Raw genomic sequence first — 20,817 nt, 5'->3', positions numbered from 1 at the left:
TGGCAGCCTCCGTTCAGTCCACGCCACTCTGCAATTCGCCGCCTGAGAGACACTCAAGACCTCAGCCGCCAGCCGGTGCCGCCTCCTCGTCCCCCCGTCAGTCTCCCGCGCTCCCTTCAGTTCGTGACACGCCGCCTCGCCCGCGTATCCGCCTCCCTCCAAGCCCCAACGCCACCAGAGAGAGAGAGAGAGGTCCGCCCCGCCTTCTTCTTCTCGCCCAGTCCGCTCAGCAGCTCGAGGGATGCTGAAGGACTGCCCGCAGCACCAGTGGATCAACCAGCGCTCGCACGAAACCCGCACGGCCTTTTGGCAATCGCTCTAAGCCCTCCGTCTTGTCATTGAATACAACCTCTTCCGTCCCTCCGTCCTCCGCCATGGCGGGCTTCGAGGCGCTGGCCAGCGAGAGTCTGCGCCAGGTGATGGACTGCCTCGGCATCCGCGAGCAGTTCGCGCTGCTCAGCAGCTCCAAGGCGCTGCTGGAGCGGGAGCCGCTGGCGCCCACCGTCGTGTCCTACTGCGGCCGCTGCGAGGCCTGCCGGGACAAGACGGAGCACCTGTGCGTCGCCAAGTTCCGGCACGAGTCGCCGGCTTTCTGGACGGCGGTGCTGCGTCACTCGACGCCCACGGGGCTCACGGAGCTCCGGCTGGCCAGCTGCGACGGCTTTGACGTGTCGGTGCTCAAGAGCGCGGGCGCCAGGGCGGCGCTCGCGCCGCTGAAGGTGCTGGAGCTCAACAGGTGCACGACCATGGACGCGGAGGCGCTGGGGATCATTGCCGACCTGTGCACGGGTCTGCGGGAGCTCAGGTTCAGGGACATGGCGGTGGATCGCACCGCGCTCCAGAAGCTGCTGAGCAGAAACGCGGACACGCTGCGCGTCGTGGACTTGCTGGGCTGCCACACTGTCAAGGGCGAAGACGTTCGGACCATCGCGCAGTGCAAGCAGCTCAAGGATTTGAGCTTGTGGGGCTGCCACAATGTGGACAACGCTGCTATCGTGCACGTCGTGCAGCACTGCGCGCAGCTCGAGAGGCTGAATTTGAGGTACGCCCACAAGGTGGACGACAGGGTGGTGGCGGCGGTAGCCACGCACCTGCCGCTGCTCAAGGACCTCAACCTGCGCTACTGCTACAAGGTCTCGGACAAGGGCGTGCAGACGCTGTGTGAGAAGCTGCCGGGCTTGCGCTCGCTGAATCTGTCGCAGTGCTCGCGACTCACGGATGTTGCCATCATGCAAGTCGCTGCGTCGATGAGCCGTCTCAAGGAGCTGCGTCTCTGGGGCTGCACCAAGCTCACGTCGGACTCGGTCTTCTTCATCTCGGAAGGGCTGCCGGAACTCACGCTGCTGGATCTGCGCAGCCGTGACAAGCTCGAGGCGGTCATTGGCGGGCCGACGGCTCTCAAGTTCCTCATCCAGACCTACCGCAGCAAGCTGGCCAGATGGGAGCAGGCCCAGGACGAGCAGGCCGGCGTGTTCAAGCGCCACGCTGTGGTGGCTGCTGCCGCGTAAATGGACTATCACTGTTGTCGCTCTGCTATGACGGTGTCGCCTGCGGCCCCCATTGCTTTCCAGTTGCGTGATTCTCCCTTTCAACATAGCTTGGATGTTTCGGCTTCGGATCTGCTTGCAGCATTCGTGCCATTTCTTTTGATCATTTCGGTCTCGCTGTGCCGTTCATGTTCCTGACACTTGAGGGAGCGATAACAAAACCAATGCATACTTGTATCTTTCAAGCTTCGAACCTCTATTGCACACTATGCATGCAGCATGCTATGCTTATTAACAGATCTCGTCCAGCAGCGAACGAAGATGCAACGGTAGCGAGTGGCGAAGCACCAACAAGGTGTGCAAATCGTCTGCGTGCAATGCACTGGAGGTAGCCGCCAGTGATTCACGCAGGTACACCGCGTTCTCTTCCTCCACCTACGAAGACAAGAAGGCGGAGTTCATGTCAACAAGCAGTCAAAACGATTCAAAGCAAAAATTATCCGATCGTACCTTTTTGAGAAGAGCCTTGGTCACACCGGTAGTCGACAGCGTTGTTGAGTCTTCGTTGTCCAGGTTGTTGGAGGCGTCGGCGTCGCCCTTAGTTTCTTCCTCCATCTGTCGGTGCTGGTTGTGCTTTGCGGCCGACATGGACAGCGCCATGGCCTTGGCGAGCAGCATCGCTTCCTCATCATCGGAGTTCCCTCCATCGGCCCCACCTGCATCTTGGTCTCCACCGCTGTGCGTAGGTGTTGGATCGTACGAGAGCTTCTTGTAGAGCAGCAGATAGACCGTATCTGACACAGTGCTTGAAACTAGACGATTGATCTCCGTCCAGTTGGAGCGCTCGACCTTCGTGTCGTTAAACTTGATCCACGGGGATAACGTCGAGTCCTCCAGATGCAGCTGCCGCGTGCTCTCATCGCTTTCGCGACAGAAGCTGTAGTAGTGACCTGAATTGGCTGTGAGTCCAGAGTGAACCAGAACTCCGTACAATCCATATTGGCGAGACTGGTTTTGTTGCTTCGCTTGCGTCGATTCTCCATTGTTGGAATCGTAAACAGCAAGCTCTTCCTCAGCATTCAGCGATGGAAGAGTGAGCAATGCGGGGAAGCGAACATCGTGTAAGCATTTGCACGCCTTTTGCTGTGTCCAATCGTAAGACATGCGTTTTAGTGTGATAATCAAGTGCTCGGGCGGCTCGAAAATCACAGTGTGCGTCCGGGACTCGGTCTTACGCTCACACACACTACATGAGAGGGCGTTATCACCTCCCAACGTACGCGTAGCAACGAAGCGCGATAACATGGACTCAATGTCATGTCTCCACACGCGCTCCGAAAAGACAAGCCGGCCATCCTGCCACTCCGTGCTGTAATCCTTCTTGAACGCCACGTGCACGTACGCATCCTTAATAATCTTCCACTTGCCTCCGATAACAACAGGAGTAGAGCTAGACGTTGCTGAAGTGGTCGTGGATCCACTCGTTGGTGTAACAACCGAGACAGCAGGCTTAGTCGCACTGCCTGGTGTACCCTCGGCACCACTCCACCACCCCTCCATTTCTGTGCCTGTTTCGTTCAGGGTCAACTCGAACGGATAGCTAGACGGCAAAAAATCGTTCATACTCGCGCCTACACCACCAGCCATCGGGCTCTCAATTCTCCATGCTCCAATAATCATGCGACTCTTCTTGTCTCCCGACTGCTGGTGCTTTGACGTAGCAAGCAAGCCACTCATAGACCCAATCAGCTGAGCATGCAATACGATACCGAAGTTGCCCTCCACAGTCCGAACTTCTTCCAGTTCCTCCACGACTGAAAGACTCAGGAAGCGACCAAATGCCGGCAAGGGCGAACTCGTGATTTCGTATTCGCCATTGAGCGCGTTTTCGAGGGGTTTGACGATATCGTTTACCTCGCATTTCGAGTAGCAAATGTGAATCGCGACGCCGTTGGTGCCCTGATTCAGATTGGCCTCCATGCCGAGAGGCGTATGCTGGATTTTCGTGTATCCGGTGGGAAGTGTATCTGGTTGCGCACCCGAAGTCCACATCAATGCGAGGTCCATCAAGCTCTTAGGACCAGTAGAAGAGGTACTTTCACTACCCACAACTGCGTCACTTCCACTACGGCGGAAACAAATGAAAACAGGAACGCCCGGTGTGCCATCATTTAAGTTAGCCGAATGGCCCGCCGGTGTTGTTTGGATGCACGTATAGTGCTCGGGAACAGCGTCGATCTCGCCGTAGATCACACACACATCAGTGATGTATCCCTCAGCAGGTGCCTCCTCCCGTTTCACGGCCAGATAAAGCGTGTGAGGTGATGCAGTTTGCGCCAGCAGGTTTCCTGAGCGACCAGAGCATGTTTCACGAACAACTTGAACGCCTTCAGGTACACGCTCGTCGCCACGTAGAACAACAATTCCGGAAATTGGCCATTTGACCTTCACCTTTCGAGACGTCTGAACGCCCTGAATTGCAATGGGTTTCCCCCTGCCATCGCCAATAGTTCCGCTGATTGTATACGATCGCGCAGGTTCCCCTTGCGATGACGTTGTCACCAAAGTGTCTGGAGCACCGCCAACACCACTCGGTGCAGGTCGCAACTCCACATCGAAAAGCTGTGCACTTGGCACCTTTGCGTTCTTCCAGTAGCCAGATACACGGTACACTCGTGAGCCAGTGTTACTACTTGAGGGTACAGAGGCGTCAGCAGGCACAACTGATTCAGCGGCGGGAGCAGGTACTGCTGTAATAGAGTCTGACCACGTTGATACCCGTGTAGCAATGCAAGAGAGTTCTCCCTTGTCGTCAAGCGCCCCTTTCACAAGTAATGCATCCGAAATCGGTTCTGACACTGAGCGTAGACGCACTGCCTTCCGCCCACGATCTGTTTCTTCGCTTCCCATCCAATCGCCCTTTACTTGTGCGACGATATCATCGGAAGAGGTTTCAGCTGAGACCAGCTCAATTACTTCGTAGTCATTGTATTTAGGTACTTGACGAGGTGCGCGGAACACATCAACCGCGAAAATGGGGTTGCCATGGCCTCGGCGAACCATCAATTGCGCCGGCATAATCGGTTCATCGCTCGAAGAAGGCTCGGCAAGAGGGGTCGATGAAAACGGGCTTCCAAGTGATTGCCATCCCTGCTCCTCATAAATGGGAATAGAACCACCTTCGACAAGTTTTAAATCTGTCAAACAAGGTTCATTGCCTCCAACCTTAAGCGCAAGATACTGCTTCACAGCATCTTCATGGCTTACGTTGAGTAGATGGTCCACCATTCGGTATCCAGGAATTCCGCTGTTCACAATTTTCAAGTCTGTGATTGGCATGTCGCACCGATAGCACAAATACACCTTGGATCCATCTCCCTGATTAAGGTCCACTTGAATTTGTTTGAAGCCATCAGGAATTGTTTCATTGCCATAAATCACTTGAAGATCCGTGATAGGTGAGCCGTTTGGCTCGCGGCGGAAGAATAGATACACTTGCTTCTTTCCGCCCGCAGTAGCGCCACCACCGACGTTTAAATCGAGCTCCACGCGTTCAAAACCCGGCATGGAGGGTCTGGGATCAGTACTCAATGCCACCTTTACGACCAGCTCCGTGATAGGCATTATCCGCTCGTTATCATCCTCCATCGAAGTATCGCTAGTCGCCCGCTCAGGGCATCTTTGCACACACAAGTATACGTATGGTGCACCCGTGCGATCCTTGTTCAGATCAGAGTTTAAACGCTCATATCCTTCTGGAGTATGGATATCCATCGAGGATCCACTCACTGCGGAAATACTAGTGATCGGCGTGTAGCGTAGATCGATCATATTCAGTAATAGCTCCCAAAAGTATTCGCGATTCACAGACTTTTTGCCGCAAGTTTTGCACGCCAAAATTGTTGCCTGGTGACCACCGAAAATTGATGGGATGTCGTCCATAGTATCTTCATGCTGGCTCAATTGCTGGCTAAGCGAGTCAATCAAGAAGTGCGCAAAGTCGGATGTATCCTGCTGACGTCCATTCTTGAACTCCGCAGGAAGGCATCGCTGAAGGGCGTGGGTAGCTAAATATGGTCTCTGTGAAGCAGTCATCTGGGCAAACAAGTCCTGAATGGTCCCAACAACGTTCCCACCGCTCAATGTCCCGTTGTTCTCGTATGGGGCGAAGTAATTTTGAGCGCCACACGACAGGATCAAGCGCCGGAAGTCTTGCGTCATGTACAGAGTTTGAAGAAAGCTGTTCTGATAGCACACGTTTGTTAGGTTTTGCTTCATGTTCACCATACCGGCGTAGAATGGCTGTAGTTCACTCGGTTTCTTCGCCGGGTCCGTAGATGCAAGTCCACAAAAATCAGATGCATATGGAGATGCTAGGCACTTCCAGTCTCCAGATCCATCACCACGATACCACTTTCCGTCAAAACGAGAGGCTGTCTTATCCCAGTACAGCGTGCAAGCATTAGATTGTGACTGGGTCGTCTTTTTAAACCTTCCATCAAGCTTCCATGCTCCATCCTCCGTCAGCCTAGCAAGACCACTGAGTTTTCCGTCCTTCTCCAAGTACGTACCGCGGATGTATTCGCCGACGAAACTCTTGTCTAGGGCTACATGCATTTTGCCACCAGTAGTTTCCCACACCGTGTCATTCATACTTCCAATTTCCAGCAAGTGGCTGAATGTTAATGCTGCCGTCCTCTTGTACTCATCCAGATACTTCACGTTTTCCAGCTTCGAGGCATGCAAATTCACAGCAGGTTCAGGAGAGGCAACTCCACTCCCCCCATCCAGATCCATGCTCATCGGTGAAGACACAGGCGTCGCTTCGACCTTTGGGGCAGGTAGCGCCATTACCACTTCGGAGGTATCAACAGCAGCGGCAATAGGAATTTCTCGTACCGTCGAGCACATGTGGCACGAACTGTCCGTGGCCTCATTCTCCATTGTGCACGCAGCACAAATCCAAGGACCAGTAGGCCGTGTTGCCACGGGATGGTCCTGTTTAGCAGCACCTTCCGCTGCGTAGTAAAGAGTGGTGAGCCCGTTGTCGGTTTTGCTTTCTTGGTTGGATCCTACCACTTCGGGCTCAGCTTGCGTCGCTCGTGGAGTATCACAGATAGAACATTTTGTAGCAGTGGCATTGTTTAGCATGGTGCAAGCTTCACACGACCAATCCACAGCCGGCTTCGGCTGTTCGACCAAAGCTAAAGCTGTACAAGTGGATTGAGAAGGCCCAGCAGCGTTTATCTCCGGCGCATTGTTGCCGCATACACTGCATTGCTTGAGGTCAACGCTATTGATTACCGTGCACTTGTTACAACCCCACAGAGGTGCGTTTACTGGCCGACTGAGCAAAGGAAAATCGGAAACCTGGACAGCGCTGTTGCAACGGCAGAGTCCGTTGCCTCGAACATGACAAGCGCAAGCAGTCGTGATCACACCAAGCGCAACCAACTCATGGCCTTCGTGGCATATAACAGAACACGTCCGACAAATGCTACTTCCATGAACCAAACTGCACGTTTGACAGCCGTATGCTTCTTGCGAAATGGCACTTCCATCAGTGCTCACTCGGGTACACGTGATGGTCTCATTTTCACTGCAGTTTCCACCATCGCCATTACCAGCACGCTCAGATTGAAGAGGGGGATACACGTTACCCAATACCGAACCTTCACCTTCCTCGGGTGAATTAGCAGTGAGCGCCTCGAATGTCCACTTCGTCAACCAGTTCGACTTTTGCTGGTTCGAAGCATCGACTGGAGGAAAAATTAGCCCAGTACGCACTGGAGTGTCTGAATTCAACCGAAGAGCAACCTCGAGATCCACTGCAACTTCAAACACAACGCCAACGCCACCAATAGCAATCGATAAAACACGCCCAGGCAGCTCGTACTTGATCTGAATATCCGAAGGGGCTGCAGAAGGCCCCCCAGCAACGCGGAATACGCGGGAAAGTGGGTTACCTTGCTTTTTTGACCAAATATACAGCCCCAATTCATACATTTGAATTCCCGGGGAAACGACATCCGAAGTGACTTTGAGCAGCATTGCAGATCCATCAAAGTGTCGAAGGGATGAATCTGCACCATCGTCACGAACCACATTTGATATCTTCGCGGCTTCTGACAACAAAGGAACAAGGTCCCAGTAAGAGGCTTCACAAAGCGCAAAAACGACAGTATTCCGAGAAGACTGACTATCATCAGCGACCGGGGATGCGATAGAGAGCATTGACTCAAAACCGCCCGCAATAGAGACTGCATTCTGACGCCATAAAGCCGCGCCTGAATCTCCACTATCGATTTGCAGTCCATTTGTGTCGCTAGGAAGAGATATTTTGCCACTGCCGAAGAATTCACTTCCCAAAGATATGGCGAGCGCGTTCTTCACAGGAATGGCCTCTGTAGGGGTCGCAGGGGCAAAACTGCTGATCAACGAAATCGATGCATCGTGGACGCCATCTGGGGATCGATATCCCTCGAAGACGCATGCATGATTTTGCTGTTTTGATAGATCCAACAACAGTCTCTCTGAATCGCCAGCTAGCGGGTAGTATCCAACAAGATGCCCTTCTCGCCCAGTCAACGTATTCCATATACTCCAGTTTTCATCAAGGTTGGACAAAAGTGTTGACCAAATGCGTAAGTCAAGCATCTGGCCGTAAAAGCAGCTTGGTGCCTTTCCCTTTTCGTTTGGATCGCAACTTTCAAAGCTGCCACCAATGGTTAGCAGAGCCGTGCCTGGCGCGGAAGGCCCAGCCTCATCCAGCAAGTTCGATCTTACAGATTCACCTGCAACAGAGCCATCGACTAGCAGTACCATTCTGTCTTGGCCAAATGCCATTGTCACGTGGCTAAACGCGCTGAACGGTACAGCATCACGAGATGTTACAGTATAGCGGCCTCCTGCTATCTGCCATACCAAGTGCCCTGCACTCGTCAGGGTCAACTCGAAGTCGTGGCCATTCGCGAGAATAACCTGCGCATCATTTCCTGAAGGTGACGGCTCCGGGCGAATCCAGATTTGAACAGTAAACTCCGTGCAATCCGAAGTTGAGAGAACAGGTCGTTCCAGCACCAGGGTGCTGGCCGGGTTGCCTTCAGAAGAAAACACGAACGCTGGCAGGTTACTGGAATCCATCATCACGCTGTTTGCAGCTGCAAGCGACACGGCAAGATCGAAATTCGTGTCGACAATCTGCTTGCGCGCCAGCCAAACACCTTGTTGCTCACCACGCGACCACTTCATGCGCATGAACGATAAATCAGCGCTAAATACCGCCGAAAACGGCGCTGGGTTGCTGCCTTTGCTGGTGCTGGCAATCGTCGGCACATTAACATCCGCGGGGCGCTCTGTCCCGCACGTCGTGCATTTGGTCGCGCTTCCTTCATTGTTCATAGTGCACGCCCGACAGTCCCACGTCGGCGCCGCAATAGGCGCCATCGGCATACTAGTCGTCGCAGGTCCAGCTTCGTCATGAAGCTGTCTCCAGTGACCCTCGAGCTCCCACGGCGAGACCTCCATCTCCTCCGGGTGAGACAGCAGCACCTGCATTTCGGGCATCTGCTGGAACAAATACCCTGTCAACTCCAGCGTCTGCTTGGCCTTGGCGTCCACCATCGTCGCCTTCACTTCGTGGGCGAAGCAGTTGGTGGTCTTCTTCAGCAGCACAGAGCCTGCGTTCTGCGGGCCTCCGTTCCCGTGCTGGTCGCTGATGAACTCGTCCACGACCCACTTGCCCTCAATAGACGGCAGCATCTCGTCCAGCTTCTCCGCGGGCAGCACCCACGCGCTGGCCCTCAGCAGCCTCTCCGCCTCCGCGGCGGTGGGGCGGTCCACGTGGGAGCCGAAGCTCTTTCTCATGGCCCTGCGTAGCGTCATGGCCTCCGCCTCGTATCCTCTATGGCAGTGCTCCAGCGCGGCGCACGCCACCAGCAGCGGGTGCACGAGCTGCTTGTTCTCCTCGGCGTCCTCGCCGCTCAAGAGCTCCGCCAGCTTGACGAGCTTCGGCACGTTGCGCTCGTACAGCGCGGCCGAGTGCTGGAAGCCCACCAACAGCTCCACGTACAGGCGCAGCGCGCGCTCGCGCGTGTCCTTGAGCAGCACCTTGGCGTACACGGCGTCCAGCAGCTGCGTGGACACGGCGAGCAGCGCGTCCCAGCGCTTGGCGCGCTTCAGGCCCTGGAACGTCAGCTGCGCCAGGCGCACGAGCCCCGCGCAGTGCAGCGCCGGGTGCACCAGCAGCACGCGCAGCAGGCTCAGCAGCTTGTCGTCGGCCACGTTGGTGCTCGCCAGCAGCAGCGCCAGGTCCTCGGCCAGCGCCAGCGACGCGGAGGAGGCCGCGGGCCCGCAGAGCTCGTCCCAGAACTGACGCTGCTCGGGCGCCAGGCCCAGCGCCGCGTCCACGCTCTGCACACGTGCGTTGACGTCTTCTTGGGCAGCTGTGGAGGCCGCCGCGGCGGCGCTCACGGCCGCGCACGCGCCCAGCAGCGCGCGGAGCTGCTGCGTCGCCGCCTCCATCTCCGATGATCTCTAGTCTCCCCCCGGCAGATTCCTGAAGACGGATACGACGCGCGGATTGGTGGAAAAACGCAAGAGTGGGACTTGAATCAGATGGACACATGTCATTGGCGCAAAAGTCAGTAAATCAGATGGACACATGTGATTGGCGCGAAAGTCAGTGAACGAACAGAGGGGGTGGAAGAGTTTCGAGGTGGAGGCGCTGCCAGTCAATAGGCAAGTGTATCATCGATCTAGGAGGTGCTGGACGATGGCAGGTAAGAGCCGCGCCGCGTTGCGTCGCGAGAAGAAGCGCCAGCAGAAGGGCGCGCCCGCTGCGTCTGCACCTACGTCTTCGGCTGCTGCTGGCGGTGCCGCGCCCGCCGAGAAGCGCCAGAAGCGCCGCCAGAAGAGCGTGTACGACAGCGACTCGGACTCGGACGACGGCGACGCCAACCGCGCGGCTGCCATCCCGCTGCCGTCGCTGGAGGACGGAGACAAGGTGCGCGACTTCGTGCAGGAGCTGGAGACGCAGAGCAAGCCCGCGGGCAAGCGCGCGCGCGCCGAGGCGGAGCAGCACGCCGTGGACCAGCGCAAGAAGCGCTACCGGGAGGAGAAGGCCGAGAAGATCGTGTGGCGCAAGTTCGACCGCGAGAACCGCGCCTTCGAGCAGTTCTACGAGCGCTGCCTGGGCCTGGACAAGGACGAGTTCGCGCGCTTCCTGGCGTGTCTGAAGCAGCCGCTGCCCGTGCACCTGCGCGTCAATGGCAACTACACGAGCTTGAGCGAGATTGTGACCGGAACACTGGAGCTCGACTTCAATCTGAGCGACGTGACGGTGCCCACGCCCGTTGGAGGGGGCGAGATGCACGTCGAGTTCGCGCCGGAGTCGTGGGTCCCCGAGAAGAGGCTGTGGAAGCTGTCGACCGACAGCAAGACGTTCCGCAAGGTGGAGGGGCTGCGCGCGCTCAGCACGTACGTGCGCGCGCAGGGGTCGCTGGGCACGCTTCTGCGCCAGGACCCTGCTGCTACGGTGCTGCCGGCGTTTCTGGATGTCCAGCCGGGACAGCGCGTGCTGGACCTTTGTGGTGGTGGCGAACACCGTGCGCCCATTGTGGAGGAGTACCTGTGCCCCGCGTCGCCTGCCAGCGCTGGGATTGAGACGAGTTCCGGCGCATCGGCTTTGCTGGTTGTTAATGAACGTGATGCTACTGCGGCAGCCTCTGCGGTGCGTAACCTGACGCGCACGTTGCCACTTTCACGCGAGCTCGTGGTGACAGCGCACAAACCGGAGGAGTTTCCTGCCCCTGAGGATGCCGATGCTCTGTTTGACCGTGTGATTTGCTGTGCCCCGTGCTCTGGAGATGGTCTGGTGCGCAAGCTGCCGGAAAAGTGGCGTACGTGGAGTCCCGAACAGGCACTGGTGCACCACCCGAGCCAGCTTGGCCTGGCAGAACATGCGTTGACCCTCTTGCGAACTGGCGGCGTGCTGCTGTACAGCACCCGATCGATAAACCCGATCGAGGATGAAGCAGTGGTGGCCGAGCTGCTGCGTCGCTCGAAGGGAGCGCTGGAACTAGTGGAAACGGATGATGTTTTGGGAGGACTGGAGCGCTCGCATGGTCTGACGCAGTGGGATGTCCTTGATGTGCCGTCGTGGGATGAAGCTCCCGAGGACCAGCGGCATCGTCTGCGTCCGTCAATGTGGCCTCCTACCTCCAAGGAGTCCAACAAGATGCACCTAGAGCGCTGCGTTCGCGTGTTGCCGCATCAGAACGACACCCACGGACTGTTCCTGGCAGTCATTCGTAAGGTTCGCGAGGCAGACAGTGTTGGTGTTGCTGCAGGGCCTGCCCCACTGCCTCAGCCAAAGGGTAAGACCAAGACGAGTGCTGTGAGCAAGAACAAGAAGCAGTCGAAGGCTGAAAAACCATTTGGCAGCTTCACAACTATTGACAAGAAGCACTTGGGATTGATCCAGTCGTTCTTTGCGCTTCGCAGCAACTCGGCGTTCCTGGAGCGTGCAGGCATGGCTCGCCAGAAGCGCGCGGTGCATCTCGTGACCCCTGCGGTTGCACGGTTGGTGACTGAGGAGCTACGTGGACGGCTGAGCATTTACCACGCAGGCGTGTTTGCGCTTCGGCCAGGTACTGGAATTGAAGCTGTCGCCGATGAGCTTACTGATGACGGTGCGCGTGCGTTGCTCCCCGAGATGAACGCTCGCGTGTTGAATTTGCCCCAAGAGGAGTTTACATCCTTCTTGCAGTCACGTGAGATGTGGCTTAAGAATGCCGGCGAGCACGCACGCGACCAGTTAGCAGAAATGACAGAGGGAAGCCTGGCCGTGGCTCTAGATGACATGGAACCGGCACAGACTGGTGACCGAGACATCGTGCTGGTGGCCGTAAAGCGACACAACTCGTGCTCTATCGTATCATCCCCAGCAGCTATCGCTCGCATCAAGGCCCTTCTTGAAGAACTGAACGATGGTGGAGATGGCGAGGACGGCTACGACTCGTTCGAGTTTGAAGACGAGTAGAAGAAAGGTTGAACAAACGATTTGAATGAATAGATTTCTCGCATTATGCTTTGAAGACCTACTTGCTTTGCACATTCTGTGAGATATACTCCAAGACAGCGTTCGCGTCCTCAGCGACACCAACACCGTGTGATTGGAACGGCATCTCAGGATATTGAGGGTTCACGCGAACGAGCTGCACCCCGTCAGTGTACGCTATGCGTTCATTTGGCAGGCGCAACACGCCTGGGGTGTTGAATCCTGCACCAACTTCGAGGATCGCGAGTTTTTTGCCGTCGTTTCTCACTTCATCCAGCACTTTCGTAAGCCACTTTTCGTACACGGCGCGTCCCTCCTCCAGCGCGCTCTGGAGGAACGAGTCGTCGACACGCAGAAGCAGGAACATTTTACCGCCGCATTTGGGGCATCTTGGAATTCCTGCGGGGTCTTCAATCCGGTACGTCTCCGGGTTGAAGCTCTTAAGTGCTTTCTCCATGAACGGACGAGAACTCCAGACGCTATCCTCCGAGCAAGGCCTCGAACACTGGATACGACCGTATTCTCCCTGCATGATGTACACAGATTTCGTGTCGAACCCTTCCTGTTCGAACATGCCGTCCGCGTTGCTTGTCTTGATGAATGCCGAGCCTGGGTTACGGTTCTCAAATGCGTTCACGATATTCTTCACGTAGTCGTACGTGGGGGCTGTGCGGTGGGGCACCCAGTCAAAGCGAACCAGGCTAGTATGTTTGAACAGCCATCCCCACATGAGCGCTTCATCCCAATTCGTGTATCCGATCTGGTGGTACAAGGTGCGGAAGCTGGGGATAATCTTCCTGATGTTGGGGTGGAACTTCTTCATGACCGCTTCCGAGGTGTAGTCAAGCCCAGCCGCAGCCGAAAGTCCGGCGCCAGCAGCCACAAGCAAATAGTCCGCGTCTTGAATAGTCTGCGCCGCAGTTTGCAGTGCCGACGAAACCGGAGCAGTAGGCAACTCCACACTGCCCGGACACTTGCTCTCAATGAAGTCCTTGTACAAATCGTAGTCGCGCTTCAAGAACGTGTTGAAAATGACCTTCCACCCGCGCGTTTCATCTTGGTGCACCGACAGCCACTCCAGCACGCTGTCTACTGCCAGAGGCACAGCAGCATCGCTCGGGAAAGCGAACAACCCAGTGGAGATGCACGGGAACGCGATCGACACCTTCTCCTCCGCATGGTCACCCACCGTCTTGAGCAACAAGTCCAGCGACTTTGTGTAGCACGACTGAAGTTGTGCACGCTCAGCAGCAGTAGGCTTCGCCCCTTGACGCAGTTGCGGGCCGACCGTGTGCAGAACATACGAAGCTGGCAAAGCGAACCCCGGCGTGATCTGCGCATTGCCCACAGGCTCTTCGTGTGCTTGGCGAGACATGACATCGTGACACGCTGCTCGCAGGCGCGGCCCCGCCATGCTGTGGATCACGTTGTCGATGCACTTGTGCGACGGCTGGAAGCAGCCGAGCAATGCCGAGTTGGCGGCGTTCACAATGGCCGTGGCCTTGAGCGTGGTGATGTCGCCCTTCCACAGCGCAATCTGCTGAAAGCCGCGTGCGTCCGGCGACGACACAGGCATGACGGTCGGTAGTTCGTGCGCGTCAACGATCGTTTTGCGGTGCTTGAGCTCGAGCTTGAGTAGAGAGTCCACCTGGCTGTAAAGCTCTTCTTCCTGTTTGGCGTCGTCGCTGTCATCGGGAGGTGGGCGGATGACCAGCAGGTGGTGCACCATTTCTCGGATGTCGGAGCTGGAGGCGTGGTGCAGGTGGTGCAGCGAGTGCCCTCCCTCGGTGAGCAGCTTTGACGCCACTGCGCGGAGGAGAGTGTTGTAGGAGCCCGAGGAGACTGGTCGAGTCATAGCTCGCTGTGTGTGAGAGTGCGTTTGAGACTTCTGCTAGACGAAGCAAATTGCAGAATGAGTCTCGGTGACAAGCAAGTACTAGTAGTACGTAGCAGGCACGGCCGATCTAATTACGGTAGTTTGCGACGGTGGGTACCGTAAATTCGATTTTGGTTGTGGTGTATGGAATCCATAAGTGAATTTGGCGTCCCGTAAGTGCGCTAATGTAGACGAAGTCGAAGATTGCGTAACATGGCTACACGTCCTGCACCCGAGGACAACACCACTTCTAGCACCCGAGGACAGGCATTTATTATAGCTGACGGAGCAGCCGTCCCGTACAAAGATCTTTTTAAACCTACCACGACGAGCTCGAACGGAGAGTAAGCAACCGTGACGAGATGGCATGCTAACCACGTATGACCGTCGCAGTCAAAACGTGGGCGAGCCGTCCTCTTGCAAACCGCGGACTGTGATACGTTTCCACACACATACCTTGGACACCAACGCCGGGAGTACCTCACCGCCAAGCTTGTCCAGCTCTGTCATACAAGTGTTCGCGGATATTCAAAATTGAACTTGAGCAAGTTCCGACTTGAACAAAGTATGGGCGCAACTCGCTCCAATCATCGCTTTGCGTCCATTCATCAGCGTACCGGATCAGAGCCCGTCACGATGGAGCAGCAGCCGATGCCGTCTACCGAGACCCCGGAGACCCCCGCGGCCGCCACGCCGGTCTCCACGGAAGCGCCAGAGCGTGAGCGTCGCGTCGGAGAAGCCCCCATCAAAAAAGCGTGCGTGCAGCCCTCAGGTTCGACTGCTGCCCAATCCATCGACTAACCCTCGCTGATGCAATACTGTAGGTTCCTGAAGCCCAAGCCGGCCCCGAAGCCCGCCACCACTGAGACCGGAGACGCAAAAGATGCAACGCCGGCGAAGGACGACCGCGACCGCGAAGGCGGCAAGAAGAAGCGCGGCGGAACCTTCAAGAAGCGCCCGGCGGATGTCGAGCAGGACCCCGCGGACATGCTGTGCCGCCCCGTGGCCTCCGGCGAGGGCTGCAACTTCGGCGACTCGTGCAAGTTCAGCCACGATGTGGACGACTACATGAAACGCAAGCCGAAGGATCTGGGCGAGCGCTGCCCGGTGTTCGACGTCGTGGGCTACTGCCGCTACGGCATGGCCTGCCGCTTCGCCAAGGCGCACATCGAGAAGGTTGACGGCGCCTATCGCAACATTAAGCGTGAAGGGTATGCGGAGGGCCAGGACTTGGGCGATGAGGTGAACGACTTGACCCATGATCTGCGACTGAAGCTGCGCAAGGACACGTACGACTTCCAGTCTAAGCAGCAGATGAAGAAGGGCAAGAAGAACGCCGGAAAGCAACAACAGAGAAACAACGAGAAGCAGGAGGTCAAACCGGAGACCGATGCTTCTTCTGCGCCTGCCAGTGACGCTAGAACGGAAGTAACCCCTGAAGCTGTGAGAACGGAGGCAGAGGTTGCCCCTGAAACAGAAGCGGCCAAGACGGAGGCTGTCCCCGAAACTGTGGAGGCGGAGACGGAGTCTGTAGAGCCGGCCGCAGAGAGCCCGCTGCTGGCTGAGCGCAAGCCTGTTGACTTCAAACGAAAGATCTACATTGCGCCACTCACTACGGTCGGCAATCTGCCGTTCCGTCGGCTGTTGAAGCAGACTGGTGCCGACATTACGTGTGGTGAGATGGCTATGGCCACCAACCTGCTGAAGGCGCAGCAGTCAGAGTGGGCGTTGCTGCGTCGCCACAAGAGTGAGGACGTGTTTGGCGTGCAGCTTGCTGGTTCGTTCAGCGACCAAATGGCGCGTGTGTGCGAGCTTCTTGCTCGAGAGACGGAGATTGATTTCGTGGACATCAATATGGGCTGCCCCATCGACATTGTTTGCCGTGCTGGCGCTGGATCTGCATTGATGACCCGTCCGCCGCGGTTGCTTGAGGTTGTCTCCGGTGCATTGACTGGTCTGGAGCTTGGCACGCGCATGCGTACCGGCGGAACCGTGAACACTCCGGGGCTGACTGTGAAGCTTCGTACTGGATGGAGCGACAAGCAGCCGACTGCCCACAAGCTAGTGCCTAAGCTGCAGTCAGTGCGAGCGTCGCAGGCTTACGTTAACGCTGCCGTTGTTACCGCCGACTTCAAGCTGCGCGCTACCCAGTCCGTGGACGCCATTATGGTGCACGGCCGGTCACGTCTGCAGCGCTACACGAAGAATGCTGACTGGGACTACATCTTCCAGTGCAGTGATGCTCAAAAAGAGGCTATCGAAGACAAGCCCCTACCGCATGTGCCGTTCGTGGGCGGAGGCGACGTTCTCTCTTACGAGGAGTTCGACGAGCACCTGCAGAACGGCAAGCTTGACACGTGTATGCTGGCTCGTGGTGCACTTATCAAGCCGTGGCTTCCTACCGAGATTAAGGAGCGCCGCCACTGGGATATTTCGGCGTCAGAACGATTCGACCTGCTCAAGGACTTCGTTCGCTTTGGGTTGGAGCACTGGGGATCGGACCAGAAGGGCGTGAACCGTACCCGCCGCTACCTGCTCGAGTGGCAGTCGTTCCTGTGCCGCTACATCCCGGTGGGTGTGCTTGAGACCCTCCCTCAGCGCATCAACGACCGCCCATCGCCTTACTACGGGCGCAACGACCTGGAGACGTTGATGGCCAGCGACCAGGCCGTAGACTGGGTCAAGATTTCCGAGATGCTGCTCGGTCCCGTGCCGGACGGCTTCCAGTTCGTGCCCAAGCACCGTGCCAACGCGTACACCACTGCTTAAATAAAGCCCGGTCGGTAGATATAGTCGATGCCCGTGAAGATGGCAGGAGTAGGCGATAATACAGTAGATATGCAAGTGCATTGCTGTCTCGCTGGGGACACAACCGAAACCGAGTCGAAGGCTCCAAATTTTCTTAGATTGGCACATGAAGCTGACAATCAGTATCGAGAGAAGCCACAAACATTTTTGCTAAAAGTGGGTGCTGCAGACACACCTTCCCAGGCGATCCATCAAGCTCGCAGCAAACGGAGGCGATTTCTACTTCACGCAGTAGCGGATTGGGGAGCAAAGTGAGCGGAAAGCAGCTTTCCTCCTTATCTGGTACGCAAGCAGGGTGAGACGAGTCCGCAGCACACAGCACGCAATGCTACGCCGGCAGTTGTCAGTCAGCAAGACGCTCGTAAACCTAGATACCGGGTGCATGCAGCAGTGCTAGCAGCTAGACTTTAGCATCATTGACTTCGCCGCACTCGTCCCAAGCTGGGGATCACAACCTGAAGTGGTTACCTGAAGTGGTAACGTCCGTCATCGCTCTACATCGCTCTAAATTTGGCTGGTCGCGCTTCACTAGCACCGGGCACCATCTCAAATCCAAAGTATCTTTAGCGTCGCGTGCAGCTAGCAACCCCAGCCTGGTGTCCCCAGTCCGTTAGTGGCGCTGTCCTCCGGCAGGATGTCGCACCGCCCAGCTAGGGCTGCTGGGCCGCTGCTTGCTGCTGCGCTGGTGAAGGCAACGAGGGGCTGGCCAACATATCAGGATAGGCGGACAGTTGGCGGAGCTTCAATTGCCAATCAAGACTCTCTACTTGCATAGGTGGAACGGATATCAGATCTGACAGGCGCTGTCTCTCAGTCGGCCCCCTCTCACGCGGCCGGCGCCCAGCTCACGCATTAGCCGATCGCCCGTCAAGTCAAGACCAGACCGCGCGCACTTCGATCGATGCTGGAGAGCAAGCCGGACCCCCTGGCGCACAGCGCGGAGCCCACGACGCGCAGCATGGGCAGCAGCAGCAGCAGCGCCAGCCTCACACGCCTGTCGAGCGGCGTGTTGCCGGCGCCGCGCTTGAACGTCGGCGTTTTCTCCAAGCGCAAGGGCGTCCGTTACCATCGCGACGGCCAAGTGCGTAGCTGTCGCTTCTGCGAGATCCTGCGCGCCAAGGCCGAGCCCTTCCTGTACGAGGACGAGCACGTGGTGGTCTTCCGCCCGCTACGGCCCATCGTGCCTAGCCATGTGCTCATCGTTCCACGCGCACACATCCGCAACGTCAACCGCCTAGCAGCGCGGCACCGCGGCCTGCTCGCACGCATGCACCGCGTGGCTCAGGCGGTGATGACGAAGGGATCGCTGGAGCTGGAGCAGGAGCAGGAGCTGTGCGTCCAGCTCGAGCTGCAGCCCGAGGAGCTAGAGGCCGTCCGCGAGAATACCGCTGCGGCCGAAGAGGAGGACGGGGAGGAAGAGAGCCCCGTGCGCTACTCGTTCCACGTGCCGCCGTTCAACAGCATCGACCACGTGCACATGCACGCGTTCCACGATGACCCGCGCCGCTTGGGGTACTACGGACGCATCAAGTACCGCACAGAGTCGTGGTGGTGTCGCTCGTACGACCAGGTCATGGCCAGGCTCCAAGAGCTGGCTGCCGACGCCCGGCAGCCTGAAACCGCCTGCCCCGTGGAGGACTCGTCGTCCAGCTCGTCGGGACTGCTCTCCGAGGACCGACAGACTGCGTAGGGAGAGAGTCGTTAGGCACCTATTTATTTGCAATGTAAGCCAAACCTGTGGTTCTCCTATCCGTTTCTCAGTCGCTGCTGCCGTATTCGAGTCTGACGTGAGATGAAGTCGAGCGTCGCGGAGTGGCGGGCTGCCACCCGCAGAGGATGGCCTCTATATCCTGCAGACTACGGCGGCTGGTCTCGGGAACGTACCACCAGGACAGCACAGCCGCAGCGATGTTGCACGCCATGACAGTGCCCACGCACACCCCGAACACGGACACCGGCGTGGGCATGAACTCCCGAAGCGAAGGCAGCGCATGCGCGAGGCCAATATCTACAATCGCCTCCCAGATCACAACGAGACTGACAGCGCCCATGCGCTGCTTCACAGCAAAAAGCTCGCTGACCATGATCACAGGCACAATGCCGAGCCCGAGCTGGTGACCAGCGTTGACCAGCAGCATGGCGGCCCAACCAGAATCGCTGAGGGCCACGCCGTCGTCGTCTGCTTGCTGCGTATTCCTGTAGAGGGAGACCAACAGGAAAGCGCACGCCAACGCTACCAAGTAGCAGCCACACTGAAGCGCTGCAGGTCGTCCTCTGGTGTCCACGAAGTAAAAGCAGGCTACTACACCCATCGCAGCTGCCACTGCGACTGCCATGGTCACGGCAATCAGCCCTTCTTCAGCACCTTCAACAGCGATACCGAAGATTGTGAGCACAAACGACGCGTTGCTGTGATGTCCACCAACACCTCTGCTGCTAGCTTCAACAAGCGTTGAAGTGATTGCAGGCTCGAGCAAGAACGCACTGATAGCCCGCAGCGTTGCAAGCGCAGCGCAAAGCAGCACGGGGCGAAAGAATGCGCCGTGGTGGCGCCGCTCACTCGCAGCCAGCACCTTTGCATGAATAATAGCGTTAGCTTCGTCCTCGGCAATGCGCTCATCGCGGCCGAACAGCTTGTACAGCACTTCAAACGCCGCTTCCCGATCATCATGGCGAGCGATAAGCCACGTGGGGGAGTCCGGGAGCTTCTGCGCGAACAGCAGCAGCACCAACGCTGGCGCGACTCCAGACAGCGCCAGCACCTTCCACTCGCTGAGGTTGAAGCCGAGATACTGGCGACTCAAGTACATGAAGAGCGCTCCGAGTGCCAAGTACAATATCCCTCCCATCGACGACAAGAACATCTGCGCGCAGATAATCCGCCCGCGCGTGTGCGCGGCGCTCACCTCGGCTAAGTACACCGGCACGATGACGTAAATGATCCCTGCAGCTGCACCCAGCAGGTAGCGTCCGATGAGCACCGTGAGCTCACCGTAGGCGACGCCAACCAGCACCCAGCCCACAATGAAGGGAATGGCGGCGAGCTCCAGCGTCCCGGCGCGTCCTAGTCGGTCTCCGCAGTACCCAGCGCCCGCAGCGCCGAGCACCGTGCCCAGGTACAGACACGAGCGGAAGAAGAACTCGGCGTGCTCGTGTCTGGCGCGGAACACGTCCACCTGCATGTTGTAGAGCCTGCCGGGCGCGATGGGGAACAGCGCGAGCCAGGCGCAGGCCACGCCCGCCGCCCCCATGGCCGCCACATGCAGCCCGAAGAAGGCGTTGCGCTGGCGCGCCAGCCGCTTCTGGCGGTGCTCGGGCCTGCGAACATGGATCGACAACGCTATAGTCAGCAGTGCATGTGACAGGAACGCAGTGGCGGCACGTGGGACGGGGAAAAGGCGCGCCGAACTCACCGCGAGTTGATGGGGGTGCTCTCGTCGCTCGGGGAGAGCTCGGACGCGTCCGACAGCTCCAGCGGCGCCGAGATGTACTGGTGCGGCACGAAGGCGAAGTCGCTGCGCGGCGGGTCCCGCAGACACTCCACCAGGTAGCGCCAGCTGCGCGGGCGGCGGCGAGCGACCATGGTC

General features: G+C 57.6%; 8 protein-coding genes across 11 annotated transcripts; 4 read left to right on the top strand and 4 right to left on the bottom strand.

The window, feature by feature from the left end:
* Positions 1–374: 374 nt before the first annotated feature.
* IUM83_13625 (Leucine rich repeat protein) lies at positions 375–1,508 on the top strand (the record flags this gene model as incomplete). The annotated part of the gene is made up of 1 exon (XM_067938318.1): positions 375–1,508. The coding sequence occupies one exon, from the start codon at positions 375–377 to the stop codon at positions 1,506–1,508; it is 1,134 nt and encodes a 377-aa protein (XP_067797889.1).
* A 270-nt stretch (positions 1,509–1,778) lies between these two features.
* Positions 1,779–3,467, bottom strand: IUM83_13624 (putative ubiquitin-specific protease; the record flags this gene model as incomplete). The annotated part of the gene is made up of 2 exons (XM_067938317.1): positions 1,779–1,922; positions 1,998–3,467. The coding sequence occupies 2 exons, from the start codon at positions 3,465–3,467 to the stop codon at positions 1,779–1,781; spliced, it is 1,614 nt and encodes a 537-aa protein (XP_067797892.1).
* Positions 3,468–8,343: 4,876 nt separating this feature from the next.
* Positions 8,344–10,010, bottom strand: IUM83_13623 (Ubiquitin-specific protease; the record flags this gene model as incomplete). Its single annotated transcript, XM_067938316.1, has 2 exons — positions 8,344–8,352; positions 8,412–10,010. The coding sequence occupies 2 exons, from the start codon at positions 10,008–10,010 to the stop codon at positions 8,344–8,346; spliced, it is 1,608 nt and encodes a 535-aa protein (XP_067797891.1).
* Positions 10,011–10,260: 250 nt separating this feature from the next.
* On the top strand, positions 10,261–12,528 carry IUM83_13622 (tRNA (cytosine-5-)-methyltransferase NSUN2-like protein; the record flags this gene model as incomplete). Its single annotated transcript, XM_067938315.1, has 1 exon — positions 10,261–12,528. The coding sequence occupies one exon, from the start codon at positions 10,261–10,263 to the stop codon at positions 12,526–12,528; it is 2,268 nt and encodes a 755-aa protein (XP_067797890.1).
* Positions 12,529–12,586: 58 nt separating this feature from the next.
* IUM83_13621 lies at positions 12,587–14,401 on the bottom strand (the record flags this gene model as incomplete). 2 transcript variants are annotated; one of them, XM_067938313.1, is made up of 2 exons in its annotated part: positions 13,389–13,456; positions 13,519–14,401. In XM_067938313.1, 2 exons carry the CDS (start codon positions 14,399–14,401, stop codon positions 13,389–13,391), a joined length of 951 nt encoding a protein of 316 aa, XP_067797899.1. The 2 variants fall into 2 exon arrangements, with proteins under 2 accessions (XP_067797900.1, XP_067797899.1); XM_067938314.1 differs by having other exon boundaries at positions 12,587–14,401.
* A 657-nt stretch (positions 14,402–15,058) lies between these two features.
* On the top strand, positions 15,059–17,243 carry IUM83_13620 (tRNA-dihydrouridine synthase 3; the record flags this gene model as incomplete). Of its 3 annotated transcripts, XM_067938310.1 has the most annotated exons (4): positions 15,059–15,177; positions 15,247–15,883; positions 15,944–17,167; positions 17,238–17,243. In XM_067938310.1, 4 exons carry the CDS (start codon positions 15,059–15,061, stop codon positions 17,241–17,243), a joined length of 1,986 nt encoding a protein of 661 aa, XP_067797895.1. The 3 variants fall into 3 exon arrangements, with proteins under 3 accessions (XP_067797895.1, XP_067797893.1, XP_067797894.1); XM_067938311.1 differs by having other exon boundaries at positions 15,247–17,167; XM_067938312.1 differs by lacking the exon at positions 17,238–17,243 and having other exon boundaries at positions 15,944–17,191.
* Positions 17,244–18,131: 888 nt separating this feature from the next.
* Positions 18,132–18,920, top strand: IUM83_13619 (Histidine triad nucleotide-binding protein 3; the record flags this gene model as incomplete). The annotated part of the gene is made up of 2 exons (XM_067938309.1): positions 18,132–18,562; positions 18,653–18,920. The coding sequence occupies 2 exons, from the start codon at positions 18,132–18,134 to the stop codon at positions 18,918–18,920; spliced, it is 699 nt and encodes a 232-aa protein (XP_067797966.1).
* A 67-nt stretch (positions 18,921–18,987) lies between these two features.
* IUM83_13618 (Major Facilitator Superfamily (MFS)) lies at positions 18,988–20,813 on the bottom strand (the record flags this gene model as incomplete). Its single annotated transcript, XM_067938308.1, has 2 exons — positions 18,988–20,548; positions 20,644–20,813. 2 exons carry the CDS (start codon positions 20,811–20,813, stop codon positions 18,988–18,990), a joined length of 1,731 nt encoding a protein of 576 aa, XP_067797967.1.
* Between the last annotated feature and the right edge of the window lie 4 nt (positions 20,814–20,817).

This window comes from Phytophthora cinnamomi (assembly GCF_018691715.1).
Source record: "Phytophthora cinnamomi strain GKB4 chromosome Unknown Contig12, whole genome shotgun sequence".
Classification (NCBI taxonomy): Eukaryota; Oomycota; class Peronosporomycetes; order Peronosporales; family Peronosporaceae; genus Phytophthora; species Phytophthora cinnamomi.
This window is presented reverse-complemented; position numbering and strand designations above follow the sequence as displayed.